Source organism: Tasmannia lanceolata, unplaced genomic scaffold (assembly GCF_043159265.1).
Source record: "Tasmannia lanceolata isolate RefF3 unplaced genomic scaffold, GAP_Taslan_0.1 ptg000048l, whole genome shotgun sequence".
Lineage (NCBI taxonomy): Eukaryota > Viridiplantae > Streptophyta > Magnoliopsida > Canellales > Winteraceae > Tasmannia > Tasmannia lanceolata.
In genome coordinates this window covers 877,576-892,169 of record NW_027518725.1, presented here as the reverse complement: position 1 = coordinate 892,169, position 14,594 = coordinate 877,576, and the positions used below count along the sequence as shown (strand labels likewise).

General features: G+C 37.3%; 1 protein-coding gene and 1 non-coding gene across 3 annotated transcripts; both read right to left on the bottom strand.

Moving 5' to 3' along the window:
* Positions 1-2,803: 2,803 nt before the first annotated feature.
* Positions 2,804-13,125, bottom strand: LOC143864420 (Low temperature viability protein). 2 transcript variants are annotated; one of them, XM_077375359.1, is made up of 6 exons: positions 13,059-13,125; positions 10,166-10,611; positions 9,379-9,813; positions 6,703-7,308; positions 5,814-5,941; positions 2,804-3,191 (listed from the first exon to the last, which is right to left on the bottom strand). In XM_077375359.1, exons 2-6 carry the CDS (start codon positions 10,601-10,603, stop codon positions 3,188-3,190), a joined length of 1,611 nt encoding a protein of 536 aa, XP_077231474.1. In that variant the 5' UTR covers positions 10,604-10,611; positions 13,059-13,125; the 3' UTR covers positions 2,804-3,187. The 2 variants fall into 2 exon arrangements, with proteins under 2 accessions (XP_077231474.1, XP_077231475.1); XM_077375360.1 differs by having other exon boundaries at positions 13,064-13,119.
* On the bottom strand, positions 3,774-3,876 carry LOC143864484 (U6 spliceosomal RNA). The gene has a single exon (XR_013241161.1). It is a non-coding gene; the product is annotated as a U6 spliceosomal RNA (small nuclear RNA).
* Positions 13,126-14,594: the final 1,469 nt, after the last annotated feature.

Sequence of the window (14,594 nt, the reverse complement as noted above, 5' to 3'; positions counted from 1 at the left end):
GTGATTACTTAGTTACCCTCTATTTAGGGCATAATCACGGGTTTGCTTCATTTCCATGTGTCGGTTTTTGGTCCCAGGGGTCATTTCTATTTACATGCTCTCATGATGAATCATTCATGATTGTCCAGGTCATTGATATGGATAATATCCAAATACCAAATACGTTCGCTATGTGACCTATGAGAAGTGGAATAGGTTCTTGGGAAGATCAAAGAAAGAACTTGTTCTTCTAAGATAGAATGGCAAAAAACCAAGGGAAATGATATCACCACTACCGTATTTTGATGATTGCACTCCTCACTTTATTAAAAAGTACAGTATGGCCCTCACCATAGGATGATCCAAACCGTCCATTAGATGGGCCGCAACCTAAATAAGTTGTGCCCCAAAAATCATTTCCATAGGTTGATCCTAACCCTCCGATTTATAGAGGGTTAGGATCAACCCTCTAATATTCAGTCCCTCTATAGATAGTAGGGTTATGATCAACCTATGGAAATGATTTTTGGGGCACACCCTATTTAAGCTGTGGCCCATCTAATGGACGGTTTGGATCATCCTATGGTGAGGGGACAGACCTTTCCAAGCCTTCCCTTGCGCAAGCAATCAAAATGATGAAAAGTTGGAAAATGTTTTCTTTTCCACCCGATGAACCCATACAGTGGAGATTGACTGGGGCTGCAATTCGTGTGGGCCCGACAAGCCACAACATAGTAGTCTCCTTCCAATTGACCCATCTAATAAAATCATTCAGCTGATATTAGCACTACCATATTTTGATAATTTACACTGCTCCAAATGGATTCTGATTGCATATTGAGCATGATAACAGCCGTTGAATGCTAATTAAAAGTGCAAAAGAATTTGAATAGTGCCATTATCGAAATTTGGTAGTGCAAATAGCAGTCCCTTGAAAATAACAATCTCCTCTTCCTTAAAGAATCAGTTGTAGATATAACAGAACATGCAAGAACCATGACAAGTCATTCTCTATGTGTGACGAGCAGTAGTAGCAGTCTTATGGAAACATCTCACTTGTTAAATACCAAATTATTTAAATTCCACATAGAACATCACTAATTACACAACTAATTAGGGAATCTCCTTCACAAAACAAGCACTAATCAAAGTCTTTCTAAGTGTTTATACACCATAACTACAAACTAAGGCCAGACTATGAATATGACCATGACGATAAGAATGGCGGTATGTGTATTCTTTATAATCACACTAACAAAGACGGCGGCGGCATCTCGTAATTCTCTCCTCCATCACCCACCAGAAAAGGGGCTTCGAAATTCTGCGAAGAATGAAGAAGTGGAAAATAAATACCCTGAAAATATTTTCCGGGTTCCGCTTGTGAGTCACGAAGAAGACTATGGTGACATAGATCCATCACCGATAACATATCCCGGTTGGGGAGCCCCTGTTCCCCATGCACAATCAATATCTCCATTTGCTTCTACTACTGATACTCATGTTTCCAGTTCAAATGAAACATGATTTCTCTCTGTTTGATCTTCTTCATCATATGCAAGCTACGACTAGTTCCATGTAACTTCCACAGTAAGTTTGTACAATTTAAGTATTGAAAAGATTATGTTGTTGTTCATCTTTACTTAGTTGATGGGACGACGTCAGGGCGGCCTTCATCGTATCATTTTTCTAAGTGAAATGATATCAGCACAAGCAGGTTTTAATAATTGCACAAACCCAGCTTGTCTTTTCTTTTTTTAATTGGCTTGTGAGAGCTTATTGGGAACTGTTATAACCTTTGACAGCTCTTTAATTAATAAAAGACAAGATGAGGTAGTGCAATTATCAAAACATGGTAGTGCTGATATCTTTTCCCGTCCCTTATTTCCTCCATTTTCTAACAACTTGCAACTTGAGTCGGGCAACCCGAACCCGACAGGTTCCATCCAATTTTAGCTCAGGTTGGGTTGGGTTAGAGTTGGGAAAAGCCGACCCGATTTACTTTCGGGATGGATTAGATGGGCTAGGAAATGTTTCTTCTTTTGTTTTTGCCCCAAGTCAACCCGACCCAATTTAGAAAATCAGGTTAGGTTAGGGTTGCGAGATTTAGGCAATGTGTGCCAGGAGTTTTTTTTTTTTTTTTTCATGATAAATTGCTGTCTTACTTGGGCACGATTAAGATGATGGTGAGAAGGGGCTAAAAATCAGGAAAAAGCCAATCCTATTTTGGGTAGAGTTTTTTATTTCCTGATTTTTTAGCAATTTCTCACCATGACACTAGTTTCCTGATTTTTTAGCAATTTCTCACCATGACACTAGTTTCCTGATTTTAGCCACTTCACCTGCCCAATCCCTCTCTCACCGAGAAGCTAGTTTATCATGAAAAAAAAAATTTCATGATAACCAAACGTGCCCTTAGAGGTGAGTTGGGTCCCGGTTGAACCCCCTCGACTCGAGAAGCGGGTTGAGTCGGGTTAGGGTTGAGGTAATGACACCTTAGGTTAGCTAGGGTTGGCCTCAACCCGACCCAACCTAGCCGAGTTGCACAAAGAAAAATATTTGGATTCAAAGAAAAATATTCCTAGAGGGAAATTTTTTTAATTGGAAGTTTTTTTTGTTCCCACAATTTAGAAAAATATAATAAATTTTAGGGATATCATTACAAAGTAAAGGTCCCTGTAAATAAAACTTGAACTGCGGTGGTTCAAGTCCCTTCTTTCAAATGTAATCAAACAATGGAAAGCATGCGATTTTGGAAACGTTTTACTCTTCCAAACTTTTCCAGATAATTTCTGCAATCCAAACAAGGCCTAGTTCATAACAAGCGTAGAGAAATAAATGTTTTATCTTTTTGCTAATTACCAAACTCAAATATGATAAACTCTAGGCATTTAGACCATTGTGGCAGGTTCTCATCATGCTCCACATGCACAAACTGATTCAAGAAAAATTCAGCTATTTCTCTCCTAATTTAACTATGACAAAGTAGCAAAACTGATGACTCTGCCTTAGAGTCACTAAGGTTATAATTATCATGTTCTTCAACATAAACCCATTTCTTGGGATGGAATTTATACATTCCAACATGAGTTCTGTCCATCTATAGATCAATTTACCCATGGATTGTAACACTTGGATGGCAAAGGGATCCCCAAAACGCTATGCGTGTGCCTGGGTGTGCGTGCCTGGGTGTGCGGTAGAAAACTGAAAGTTACCTGTTTAACAAGGAAAAATAAGAAAGCAAGTTAGTTTATTGTAAGTTTTCTCTAATTCTTTGCCATAACATGTGAAACGCTGATCATGATACCCGAAAGATGAATTCCAGTGAAATTTTGGTTGGCATAACCTACCTAGGAAGTGAATTTTTATGAGGAAACTTGTGTAGATTCTCAAAAAGGTTAACATAATTCACAGATGATCAGAAATGTCAAATTCTTCACATGGACCGAATGATAATGCCACCCCATGCATTTTGCGGACCAAAAAAATGCCAATGACAACCATGCAGCATAATCAATATAAGAACGGCATTATGTCCACAAACATAAGCAAAATAAATAAAGATGCCCTAGGTTGTTTGTTCTTGCAAACAGAAGAGATCTTTGTAATGTTTATGCTAAGTAATAAAAGAAATGAACCAATTTATTTAAAGGCTCCATCTTTCAAAACTCGTCAGCATAGTCACAACTTAAATGCTGAACTTGCTACTGAAAATGCCCGTCTGAAAATACAAGAAACGAGTTTTTGGCTTCTTTCATCATTTATAGCATTAAAGTCCTTTTTTTTTTTTGAACAATGAAAATTTGGACCATTTCTCAATTTGTACATGTCATCCATGCACAGTGGCCATGCTAACCCTCTCTGTATCGTTCCAATTTTATAGGATGTCTCCTAAGAGATGCTAAAATTTAAATTGGAAAACAAGGAGTAAGAAAATGCAGAAATAGCAAAGCTTGCCTCAAGCATATAAAAGACATGTGAGAAAGCTTCAAATAATAAAAATTCTTCTTTCTAAAATGTTCGGGATCATCAAATGTGTGATGTTATATACCAAAGGTTTTACTAGTATAATATTCTTGAGATGGCTTCACTAGGCATAAAAATCCGTTTCCACAAACTCATTTTTGTTGTTCCATCTCCACCTACTTTATCCAATAGCTAGAGTATTTTCACCAACAGAATGGAGCAATCAGAACCTAACACAATATGCTTGAGTGAGGATTCCAAAGACACTTCAGCTATCAGGGTTCAAGGTTCATGTTTCACTTTCAGTATGCATTTTGGTTGTGAAAGAAATGGAAACGTATAAGTTTCGGATGGAACCATTCAAAAAATAAAAAGTATCCGATGGAAATCTTGGTAGAAATCCTATAAAAGCACTGAAAGTTTGCATGTTCAATACCCAACACCAGCTTGTTCATCCTTTTTTGAAAGAAGAGATAAACGATACAGAGATTCAACACCAACTTCTTTGAGAGTTTTCCTTCTTTGGAGGGTTTTTATGTGTGGCAATTTTATCAAGGTTTCATTGTGGCAATGAGATGGATGACCGTCTAGCCAAGGAGGGTGTTGTGTTGGAATCTATGTCTATTTTTATTGTACCTCAGCCTGTGAGGATTGGCAATTAACTGGAAGTAATTCCGATCGGTTGTAAATTCACCATGTGGGGACAACTTGTCCCCTACTATGTTCTGCTTTTTGGTAATAGTCGGCAGTCGCATATTTGGGCCCATATTAGCATGTCTATTTCTTCTGCATATAGCATGTTTATTAGTTTTTTTTTTTGGTCGGTCATGTTTATTAGTTGCCCAAGTGTTCGTTCCACATTCTTTTAATGATTAGTTAAAGTTATTACAGAGAACTAAAAGCTCATGTAAGAAGTTCCATATAAAATAGTTCCTACATACAAAATCCAGCCTCTAATTGCCTAGTATGACAAATGATCGGCCTCATGAATTGAATCTCTACGAGCATGATATTTTAAGATTAACAACAGTTGTAAAAAATGAAAATCTAAAAAAATATGGGACAAAAAGCCTAGAACAAGGATTCCTGTCTAATCTAACCGATAACATTTAGGAATTCCCTTCAATGGACGAGGTGAGCAAGAATTAGATCCTGATCTATAAGTACTTCACAAGGTGAGCAAGCATTAATATCCCCTTTGTCCATTGAAGAAAGAAAAGAGATGATTCAAGAAATTCCAGTTTGGAATTAATTAACAGTCCTAATCTTGTATCTTTTAGGATCCGACACCATGTAAAAACCGAGTTTATTAATTATAAAACATGATGGAGAAAGTGAGATAGAGATAAGAGGGAGAGAAAAGATTTTGTAGGGCGTTTCATTCATTTTGTAGGGTTTAAAATCAATGACTTATATAATTTAGTTAAATGACACAAATACTTTACACATATAAGTATGTACTTTTCTATCAATACCAAGCAGTGAGATGAAACTGAATCCATTTGATTCCTTCTCTTTCTCCATTCTACTCTTAACTTCAACAAAGGGCAATAAGCACCAGTTATATTTCCTCCACACAAAAACATGTCCGATCTGGTGAACAAAGCAGTCCTTTCTACATCAAATACATTTTAGACTGCTCTCACTAAAGCCCTGCCCCAACACTTAACAAAATTAGTTATAGAGTTAAATGTCACGGGGCTCTCAAAGCAGAGTGATGAAATTCACTTGCCTTCCTCCATTAAGGAATAAAGAGATACTTTTGATTTTTAAGATCCGAATTAAAGCCATTAAAAAAAAAGATCATAATTAAAGGGGATACTATAAACTTGAATAGAAATACCATTTAACACTGATAAAGAAAGACTTACATAAGATGGATAGAACATGGCCCTGAAATAGCAGCAACCTTCTGAGCGTGCTGAGCTTCACCTCTGTACAGCCCCTTCAATTCTTTCTTTGCCTTCCGTGCTTCTCGTTTCTCCTCTTTTACAGCAGCCTGAATGTAAATAACCTTGTTATCAGCCACATAGACATTAATAAAACCATATGTAGCAATTTCAACTTATCAGAGCGAAAGAGAGAAGAAAAGGAGGCATCCCTTGGAATCAGAAACTACTTAAATATTCAGAAAATAACCAGGAAAACATTCAGATTGGGAACAATAGAAGGTCACTCTCACTTTCCCATGTTAAAATACCCACAATTCCATGGATGAACACAGCATACCCCAGGGACTAGAATATTTTGTAGTTGAGACATTCTTGAATGTTTCCTAAGCAACACAGCACTATTGTTCTTAGAGTGGTTTTTCCTAACCCTTTTTCTATTTAATAAAAAATAAACCAAAATTTTCCAAATATGACGGATTGCTATTTTCTCCTTTTGCAAGCAAAGCTTGAGTTCTGGTTTACGCATGTAGGCATGAAGTTCAAATATTGGTCAACTATGTCACAAATATCTCCCATATTTTCTAAGTGTAGAGCGATTTTATCGCGACATTTTGATAAAACGACAAAATCCCACAATAATAACGAGAATTTAAAAAATATAGCGATATTTTCATTTACCATGATAATATCAAGATATTTTATATTTTATATTTTTTTCTTAATTTTTATTTTTTATATATTTTTAAATAATTTTATTTTTATCAATTTTCCCGATATAAACCCGAAAAAAAAAAACAAATTTAATATATCCCGAGCTTTTCCATTGCCGAGAAATTTCCGAGAAGGCCTTTCGTGACTTGAGATTTACCTTCCTCTCTTTCTTTTCCTCCTTTGACTCCTCACCGTGTGGTCTCCTCTTCTGCTGGTCAGCTCCCAAACTTGTCAATTTCTTTTCCTTCTCCACTAAATTTCTTCTGCTGTGTGGCAAGAACTCCAGAGGAAGCTTCTCTTTCCCTCGCAGAGAAATCACATGACTGCTGTTACTCAATGCTCCAGAGACAGTAGTTGTAAGCTTTTTTCCGCGCTTCTCTGGAGCTAGTATTTTCCCAGGGTGGTTATCAAGATTTGAATATGTAGAAACAATTGTCTCACAGTCCCACCCCTCAGATTCATCACTGCTTTCCTCCACAACAACCAACTCCTCATTTTCTTTATTTTCACGGCTGTACATTTCAGCATACTCTGCGCACTTGCGAATAATATCAGCAGAAAAATCTGCTTGTTTCCCATCGCTCGATCCTTGATCCCCATGTAAAAAATCCCCCGGAACTTTATACTTGTCGTTAAGTTTTATTTCATCCATTAGATAGTCCTTAACTGTGGGGTTGATCTTAGCTGCAAGTGGTTCACCTTCCGAAGCTATGGAACCAGCATCATCACTATCAGTGTCACTGTCGTATTCCCGAAGCGTAAGCTGTAATACCAACACGATAAATAGAAAAACGTAAATTGCTATGCAAACTAAGAAAGTGTGCAAATAAAAATATTGCTGGACAGATGAAATATTGAAAAATGGAGTGAGTTGCAGATATATCCAAAAAATAAAGAATCAAATTGAAACCTTCAAGAGAGAAAAAAATGCTAGAATATTCGAAGATGGGAAACCAATAGGGTAAAAGAGAAATATGAGGCAAACACCTTAATAAAAAAGAAACTAGGGTCTTGAAAGATATAAAGTAATTCTTGATTATGCAAATATAAACTAAGAACAGTCCCAAATTGTGCAATATGTTCCTTCATTTCTCTCATCTCACTATCATGCTTTTCTTCTAGTTGCCGAATCGATTCTTCCTATCATTGTTTCAAAACGCGAATGTGGGTCAAAACGCAGCCAAAGAAAATCCTCGTCGACTTGGCAAGACGAGGTCACATACTCGGTTGATGCCGATGTACTCAGTTGACGCAGTCATAACTTGGGAAAGTCAAAGGAGTTTTGATTGACTTTGTAGGGCAAACGTGGAGTCGGACAAGGACGTGGCCAAAGTGAAAGGGAGTCGACTCATTTTAGTGTTCTGAATTCCAGGCATGGCAACAACACTCACACGTTGGGGCAACCAACAAGCATAGTAGCAAAGTTCGGAAGTCAGCAACCCAAATTTTTCGATAAATACGGGAAGAGTTTTGGAAATAAAAACTACAAAAAACACAAATATTTTTCTATTTACAACATAAATATAAAATATCTAACTATATAGACTTATTGAGGAGAAGATGAGAGCCGCTTAAAATGGTTTGGACATATCCAACGTAGGCCTTTGGATGCTCCAGTGAGAAGAGGCGACTCGTGTCAAATTGATGGAGTAAAAAGAGGTAGGGGTAGACCGAAAACAACTTGGGTAGAAACAGTGAGGAAAGACTTGATAGCTAGGAACATAACAGAGAACATGACTTTGGATAGGATAGAATGGAAGAAAATGATCCACGTAGAAGAACCAGACTAGAGCCAGGATTAGAGCTGGGTAGATTCCTTTCACCTTCTTCATGAAATTTTTCTGAAGGATTCATTTAGTCGACCCCAACTAGTTTGGGACAAAGGGTTTATTGAGTTGAGTTGAGTAGACTTATTTTTCTAAATAACACAGCACAAAAAAGAATGAAGGACGGTTTAGTGTAGATGTTAGTTTAGGATGTGGGTTAAATTTACACCACAATGTCTTTTTCATTAGTTTTGAATTTCCTGCATGTTCACAACCAAACAAAACTCATGCTTAATACGGAAAATCGTGTTTACTTCAGAAATTTCGTACTTATCTCAAAAAATACGAGAATTTTTTAAGGGAAATGTTATCAACAATCCCGTATTTTGATGATCACACTCCTCACTTTATTAAAAACTACGGTATGGCTTGCACCATAGGATGATCCAAACCATCCATTAGATGGGCCACAACCTAAATAGGTTGTGCCCCAAAAATCATTTCCATAGGTTGTTCCTAACCCTCCGATCTATAGAGGGTTAGGATCAACCCTCTAATATTCAGTCCCTCTAAAGATCAGAGGATTAGGATCAACCAATAGAAATGATTTTTGGGGCACAACCTATTTAGGCTGTGGCCCATCTAATGGACGGTTTGGATCATCCTATGGTGCGGGCCATACCGTACTTTTTAATAAAGTGAGGAGTGCGATCATCAAAATACGGAAGTGCTGTTAACATTTCCCTTTTTTAATTATTTGGGATTTTTTAAAGTTTAAAATGGTACAACAATTTTTTTGGGTTTTTTTTCAAGAAGTATTCATCATTACGTGAATTTTGTAAATTGTTACTCGGGCAAAATACTAGATACCATGCCCAATACCAAAAGTTGGAGTGCATCATTGCATGAAAAGCTCAGGTATTATAAGTTGATTACTTCCACAATTAACATTTGAACCAGCACGATGCCTATTTTGTGGGAGTGGGGACTAAAGTCACTAAACACATCAAACAAAGAAGACAAAATAATGGCGACAAGAGAAAGTAAAAGAATAAAAAAAAACTTACCAAGTCAAATTGCTCATCTAGAGGACGACGAACTCTTGGCTTCTCATTAACCCACTCATTTCCTCCCTGCTGATGGCTTCTCAAATTGGCCCCATCAATCAAGTCAAAATCCTGTACTTGGGAAGAACAATCAGTGGACTCATTCTCCTCTCCTCCGATTACCTTGGATCGCCCTTCCTTAGTGCTCTTTTCATCTACAGTTTTATCCTTCTCTTCTTCTAGAAGATTAGCCCGAACAATGAAATCCTCTTCCAAATCCTCTACATCCGAGCCAAACTGAGATAGGTCACTATTGTCAAGCATTGCAGCTACATCAGGATCAACAGCTTTCTGAATCTTCACACCAACAGTCTTCGATGCAACACTATATATTGAATTTGTGTTTGAATCACTGTCGAGTGCTGAATAGATCGGTAGTCTTGAAGCATCATAAGCCTGAAATGAAACAAATCAAAATGATACCAAATTCAGGAACCTCATAATCAAAATCATAGACATGGTTTAAAATTTCGGCGACCAGGACCGACACCAAAAAGACCTTGAATCGATGTCGTCCAAGATTTCGGCCGAAATTCCGAAATTTCAGCTAAATTTAATTTTCAATTTTTTCCCCGGAATTTCAATTTTTCAGCTAAAAATTCTGATTTTTCCAATTTTTTTTACCGAATTTCGGTACTTTGGCAGAAATTTCAATTTTTGCTGAGGCCGAAACCGATACCGGAACCAAAATTTTAAACCTTGATCATAGACAACGATAATATAGCAACCCAAAATAATATCTACTAACCTTTACGTCGAGTGGAAGCTGATCAAGCTTGGCCTTGCTGTTATGATAAAAGGAGGAACCTCCACCAGAGTTCTTGATCTCTCGCAAGTGGAGGAGATAGTTATAACCGTCATCCGGAAGCCCGAGCTCGAGGACCTCTCTCCTAATGTGATCAGGGAGAAGATGGTTTCTATGTATCGGATTCTCATCAACCTCCTCGTCTTCAGGTGCATCTGCAAAAACGGAATCAGGATCATCGTTATGGCGATGACCAGTGTTGCTGACATCATCACAGTTGTCATCACCATCAAGCAAAAAGCCATTGGAAGAGTATGAATTGTTGTCGACCCTGACAAAAACACGGTCACTGGTTGAATAATTTGGATCAGAAGAGTCTCTTGCTAGCAACTGAAATGTGGCAGAGTTTTTCTTATTGATGAACTTCTTATTCTTCCCCATTGAAAGATCTGTAGACAAGAGTTTAGAAGCACATCAATTCATACACTTAGCACTCTTTACTGATGCTGTTTCAGGGTACATGAAAAAGTAAAACATATACAACTCCAATGTATTAAAATTGCAAAAAGGCAAAGGCACCTACAGTACTCAGAAATTGCAATTGTATTTAGCTGTGATTTTAATGTTCTCCGGGGATGTTTGGTAGACCTCGAATCCACACTATACCAATTGGCAGAAAACCCATAAACCCTTGCAAATTCTTCTACTTTAATGAAACAATGTGACAAAGTGTTCCAAGAAACAATATTTCTCATCAGCAAGCCCCAAAAAAACTTGATTGTTGACCCATTGAAAAATAGTTGAGCAATCACAACAATTCTAGCTTAGAACACACAGCAAAAAGGCAACAAAACAATTGTTTCAATCCAAAAGGGTGATATAGAAGCGCACAAAAATGCCTCAAGTTGTTCAAAAAGATAGGCCTGAGAATAGGGAGAATAGAACTTAACCGCCTTTGAGTGAGTTATACCTTTGTGAAGTGGAAGGATGTATTGTTCTTTCAAAAAAAAAAAAAAACAGAGCCATCCACCTCCGCTCAGGGACGAATGCTGGTTGAATCCAACAGCACTCTCACAAGCTGTATGCTTGGCTCTTTGCCATATCTAAGGCAAGGTTTTAAATTTTGGTTTCGTTCATCAGAGAAACCTAAATATTTTGGTTTTGGTACGAAATTTCGGCTGAAAAAATCTTGAAAAATCACGGAAACATTTCTGTACGAAAATACGACTTAAATCCAAGCAAGATTCTTCACCACTTGTTTTTCTTTTTAGTTTTGTCATTTTTTTAGAAATATCTCAAGGGAATCTCGTGGTTCTTCTCTTTCTTGCGAGTGAATTTGATTTTTGTCAAGGTTTCTGTCGAAATGTCTTCGTTTTTTATCTGAAAAGTTGCATGATTCGTATATTTCGACCGAAACATTAATAAAATCCCAAAATTTTGGGCGAAATCTTGTATTTTTCCAAATGCAAGTGAATTTCGTTTTGGTAGCAGCGGAAATCGAAATATTTCGTTTCGGCCGAAATTTAAAACAATGATATGAGGGTTAGAAGCCGAAATCGAAATGTTTCGTTTTAGCAGAAATTTAAAACAATAATACGAGGGTTAGTAGACAGACTTAAAGAAAAAAAGGGAACCATAGATCTGGTTCGAAAAAAATCCTAAACAAAGAAATAAAACAGGAAGAATAAAGAGGGCTGTAAATGTAATAAAGCATCAACTGTCAAATAACTTACAATACAATGGAAGAACCAACGATAATGTCTGATCAACTGGTTCTAGAACACTCAACTTCTATTTGAGGATGTAGTTTCAGCCTTAGATATGTATACTAGCACCAAAACTTAGGACTGTAAGTAGTTTATTAAGTAGCATAATCATGCAAAATTTTCCCCAAGTAAACCTTGCACAACATTCCTCCAATCAGCACAACAGAAAAAATGGAGTTCTGACTATTCAAGCAGTCTATGACTTCGTGAATACTAAACTCAACTCAACTAAGCCTTTGTCCCAAACTAGTTGGGGTCGGCTAATGAATCCTTTAGAAAATTTTCATGAAGAAGGTGAAAGAATCTACCCAGTTCAAATTGACTAAGTCTAATCCTGAAACTAGTTGGGTTTGTCTACATTGATTATTTTCTTCCATTCTCTCATATCCAAGGTCATGTTATCTGTTATGTTCCTAGCCATCAAGTCTTTCCTCACTGTTTCTACCAAGTTGTTTTCGGTCCGCGCCTACCTCTTTTTACTCCATCAACTTAGCATCCATCAACTTAGCACGAGTCGCTTCTTCTCACTGGAGCATCCAAAGGCCCATCTTTAGCCGCGTTCTCTCATCTTCTCCTCAATTGGTGCCACCCCCACCTTTTTACAATGTCTTCATTTTTAATTCTATGACTAAGTGAATGCATTTAAAAAAAGAAAAAAAAAACTGAACAATCGCAAAAGAAAATTCTATTGAAACTTTCCAAACCCAGCAAGCAATTTTTCTTTTCACAGAGATTTGATCAATATGGCAATCTGTATATAGTTACCCTTGAACACTATTTTATCATTCATTCCCTTTTCTCCTATAATGACACAAAAACTTAGGGCTATGATTTGTTTAAGAAAAGAAACAGAGCTCTGTGAATGCAATCAATCTATGACTGTGTTTTTCAAAACTGAACAACTACAAACAAAATTCTATTTAAATTTCCCAACCAAAAATGCAATTTTAATATGGACTTTTATCACTCTTTGATCCACACAAAAAAGTTGGATGATGAAGAAAGCAACCTGGTTGAATTGAAGCTAAAATTAGACATTTGCTTAAGAGGCTATCGATCAGGGAGATTAACTAGGGTTTCTAGTTTCTGATCTAGGGAAAGGACGAGAATTAGGGTTCTCAGAGAGATACCTTACCGAGGATGATCAAGAGGGATAACGGCACGAGAGTGGAGAGAGAGAGAGAGAGAGAGAGAGAGTCGTGCAAGATGGATGCTTTTAGGTCAAAGTAGAGGCGGTAAGGGCTTACACCATATAAAAGGAGCAATGATGTTTTCGCACCCCCTCTAGGATAAATCACGTCCCTTGTAACGTGAATCGACGTCAAAACAAAAATCGTTGAAGTTTGCCCGCAATTCACGTTAAAGGGTGCGTATTTGCTACCGGGGGCGAAAAAATCATATAAAATCTCATATTTTCACATGAATCAGTCTCACTCTTTATATGTAGGGGTGTAAATGAGCCGAGCCTTGGTCCAGCTCGGCTCGGCTCGGCTCGTTAAGGGCAAAACTTGGGCTTGGCTCGGGCTCGGGCTCGAACCAGACTCAAGCTCGGCTCGGCTCGGCCAGGCTCGCGAGCCTTAACGAGCTTGTTAGTGGACCTGGAACCAGTCTGATCTGTTTAATTTTTTCCCATAAATTAGAGCTCAATAATCAGTTTTGGACTCACAAATGGTTTTCAAAATTCAACAAACAATGACTCAATGAGATATTTCATATTTAGGATGTCTTTTGATTAGAATCATACAATTATACACAAAGAAGTGAGGTGGTTGTTCTTTCCTACAAAAGTGGGCTGCTAAATGGCTTTCTGAAAAATTACCTAGCAAATCTCAATTATTGATGAAAACAATTCAAAATAGAGGCTTTTTTAACTACACGTTTAGGCCCTGTTTGGATTGAAAGAATAACATTTCTGACAGAATTTTTTTCCTGGAAACTTTTTTCCTTTCCACGATTTAGATGAAAATGATATGATTTTGGCTAAATTACCGAGATATAATCATAAATCGAAGATCATTGGATGTAAAAATTGAGTAGTGTTTATTTGAGTTTTTTCTCTTGTAAAAACAACTACCAATTTTGAAAAACATTTTTCCATTCAAAAAAGAATCAATCAGTTGAAACGGCAGAATCAAAATCTACACTAAATTGGAGGACAAAACAAACTTTACTTGAGCAAATAAAGCCCTTTTTTCCACCGAATTTAGTGGTCTGATTGAAACCCTAAAAGGAAGCAAAAGGAGAAAAAAAAAATCTGAAACCCTAAAAGGGTTTGATTGAAACTCTAAAAGAGAAGCAAAAGGAGATTTTTGTTTATGATAAAAAGGCCAAAATCTAAAGCTTGATACCCATTTTCCCTTATTTGTTTTGTATTTTATGTATTTTTAGAAAAAAATACCTCCAACGAAGAAGAAGATGCAGCGAGAATGGCGAGAGTGCCGCGGGTTTGGAGAAGACGTCGTAGGCCGGAGGCGTGGAGAGTGGAGAAGAGGCCGGAGGCTCAAAGTCGTAGAGAGGTGGAGTCGGAGAAGAGAAGGAAGCGGCGCTAGGGATCTGGAGTTCTCACTTCTCGTTTTGTTTTGCAAATGAGCAATCCCAAATTGATTTTGATACTTTTAGACTTTTGAAAATCAGAAACTTTTTTTAATGTTCGGTCCCACTTCGAA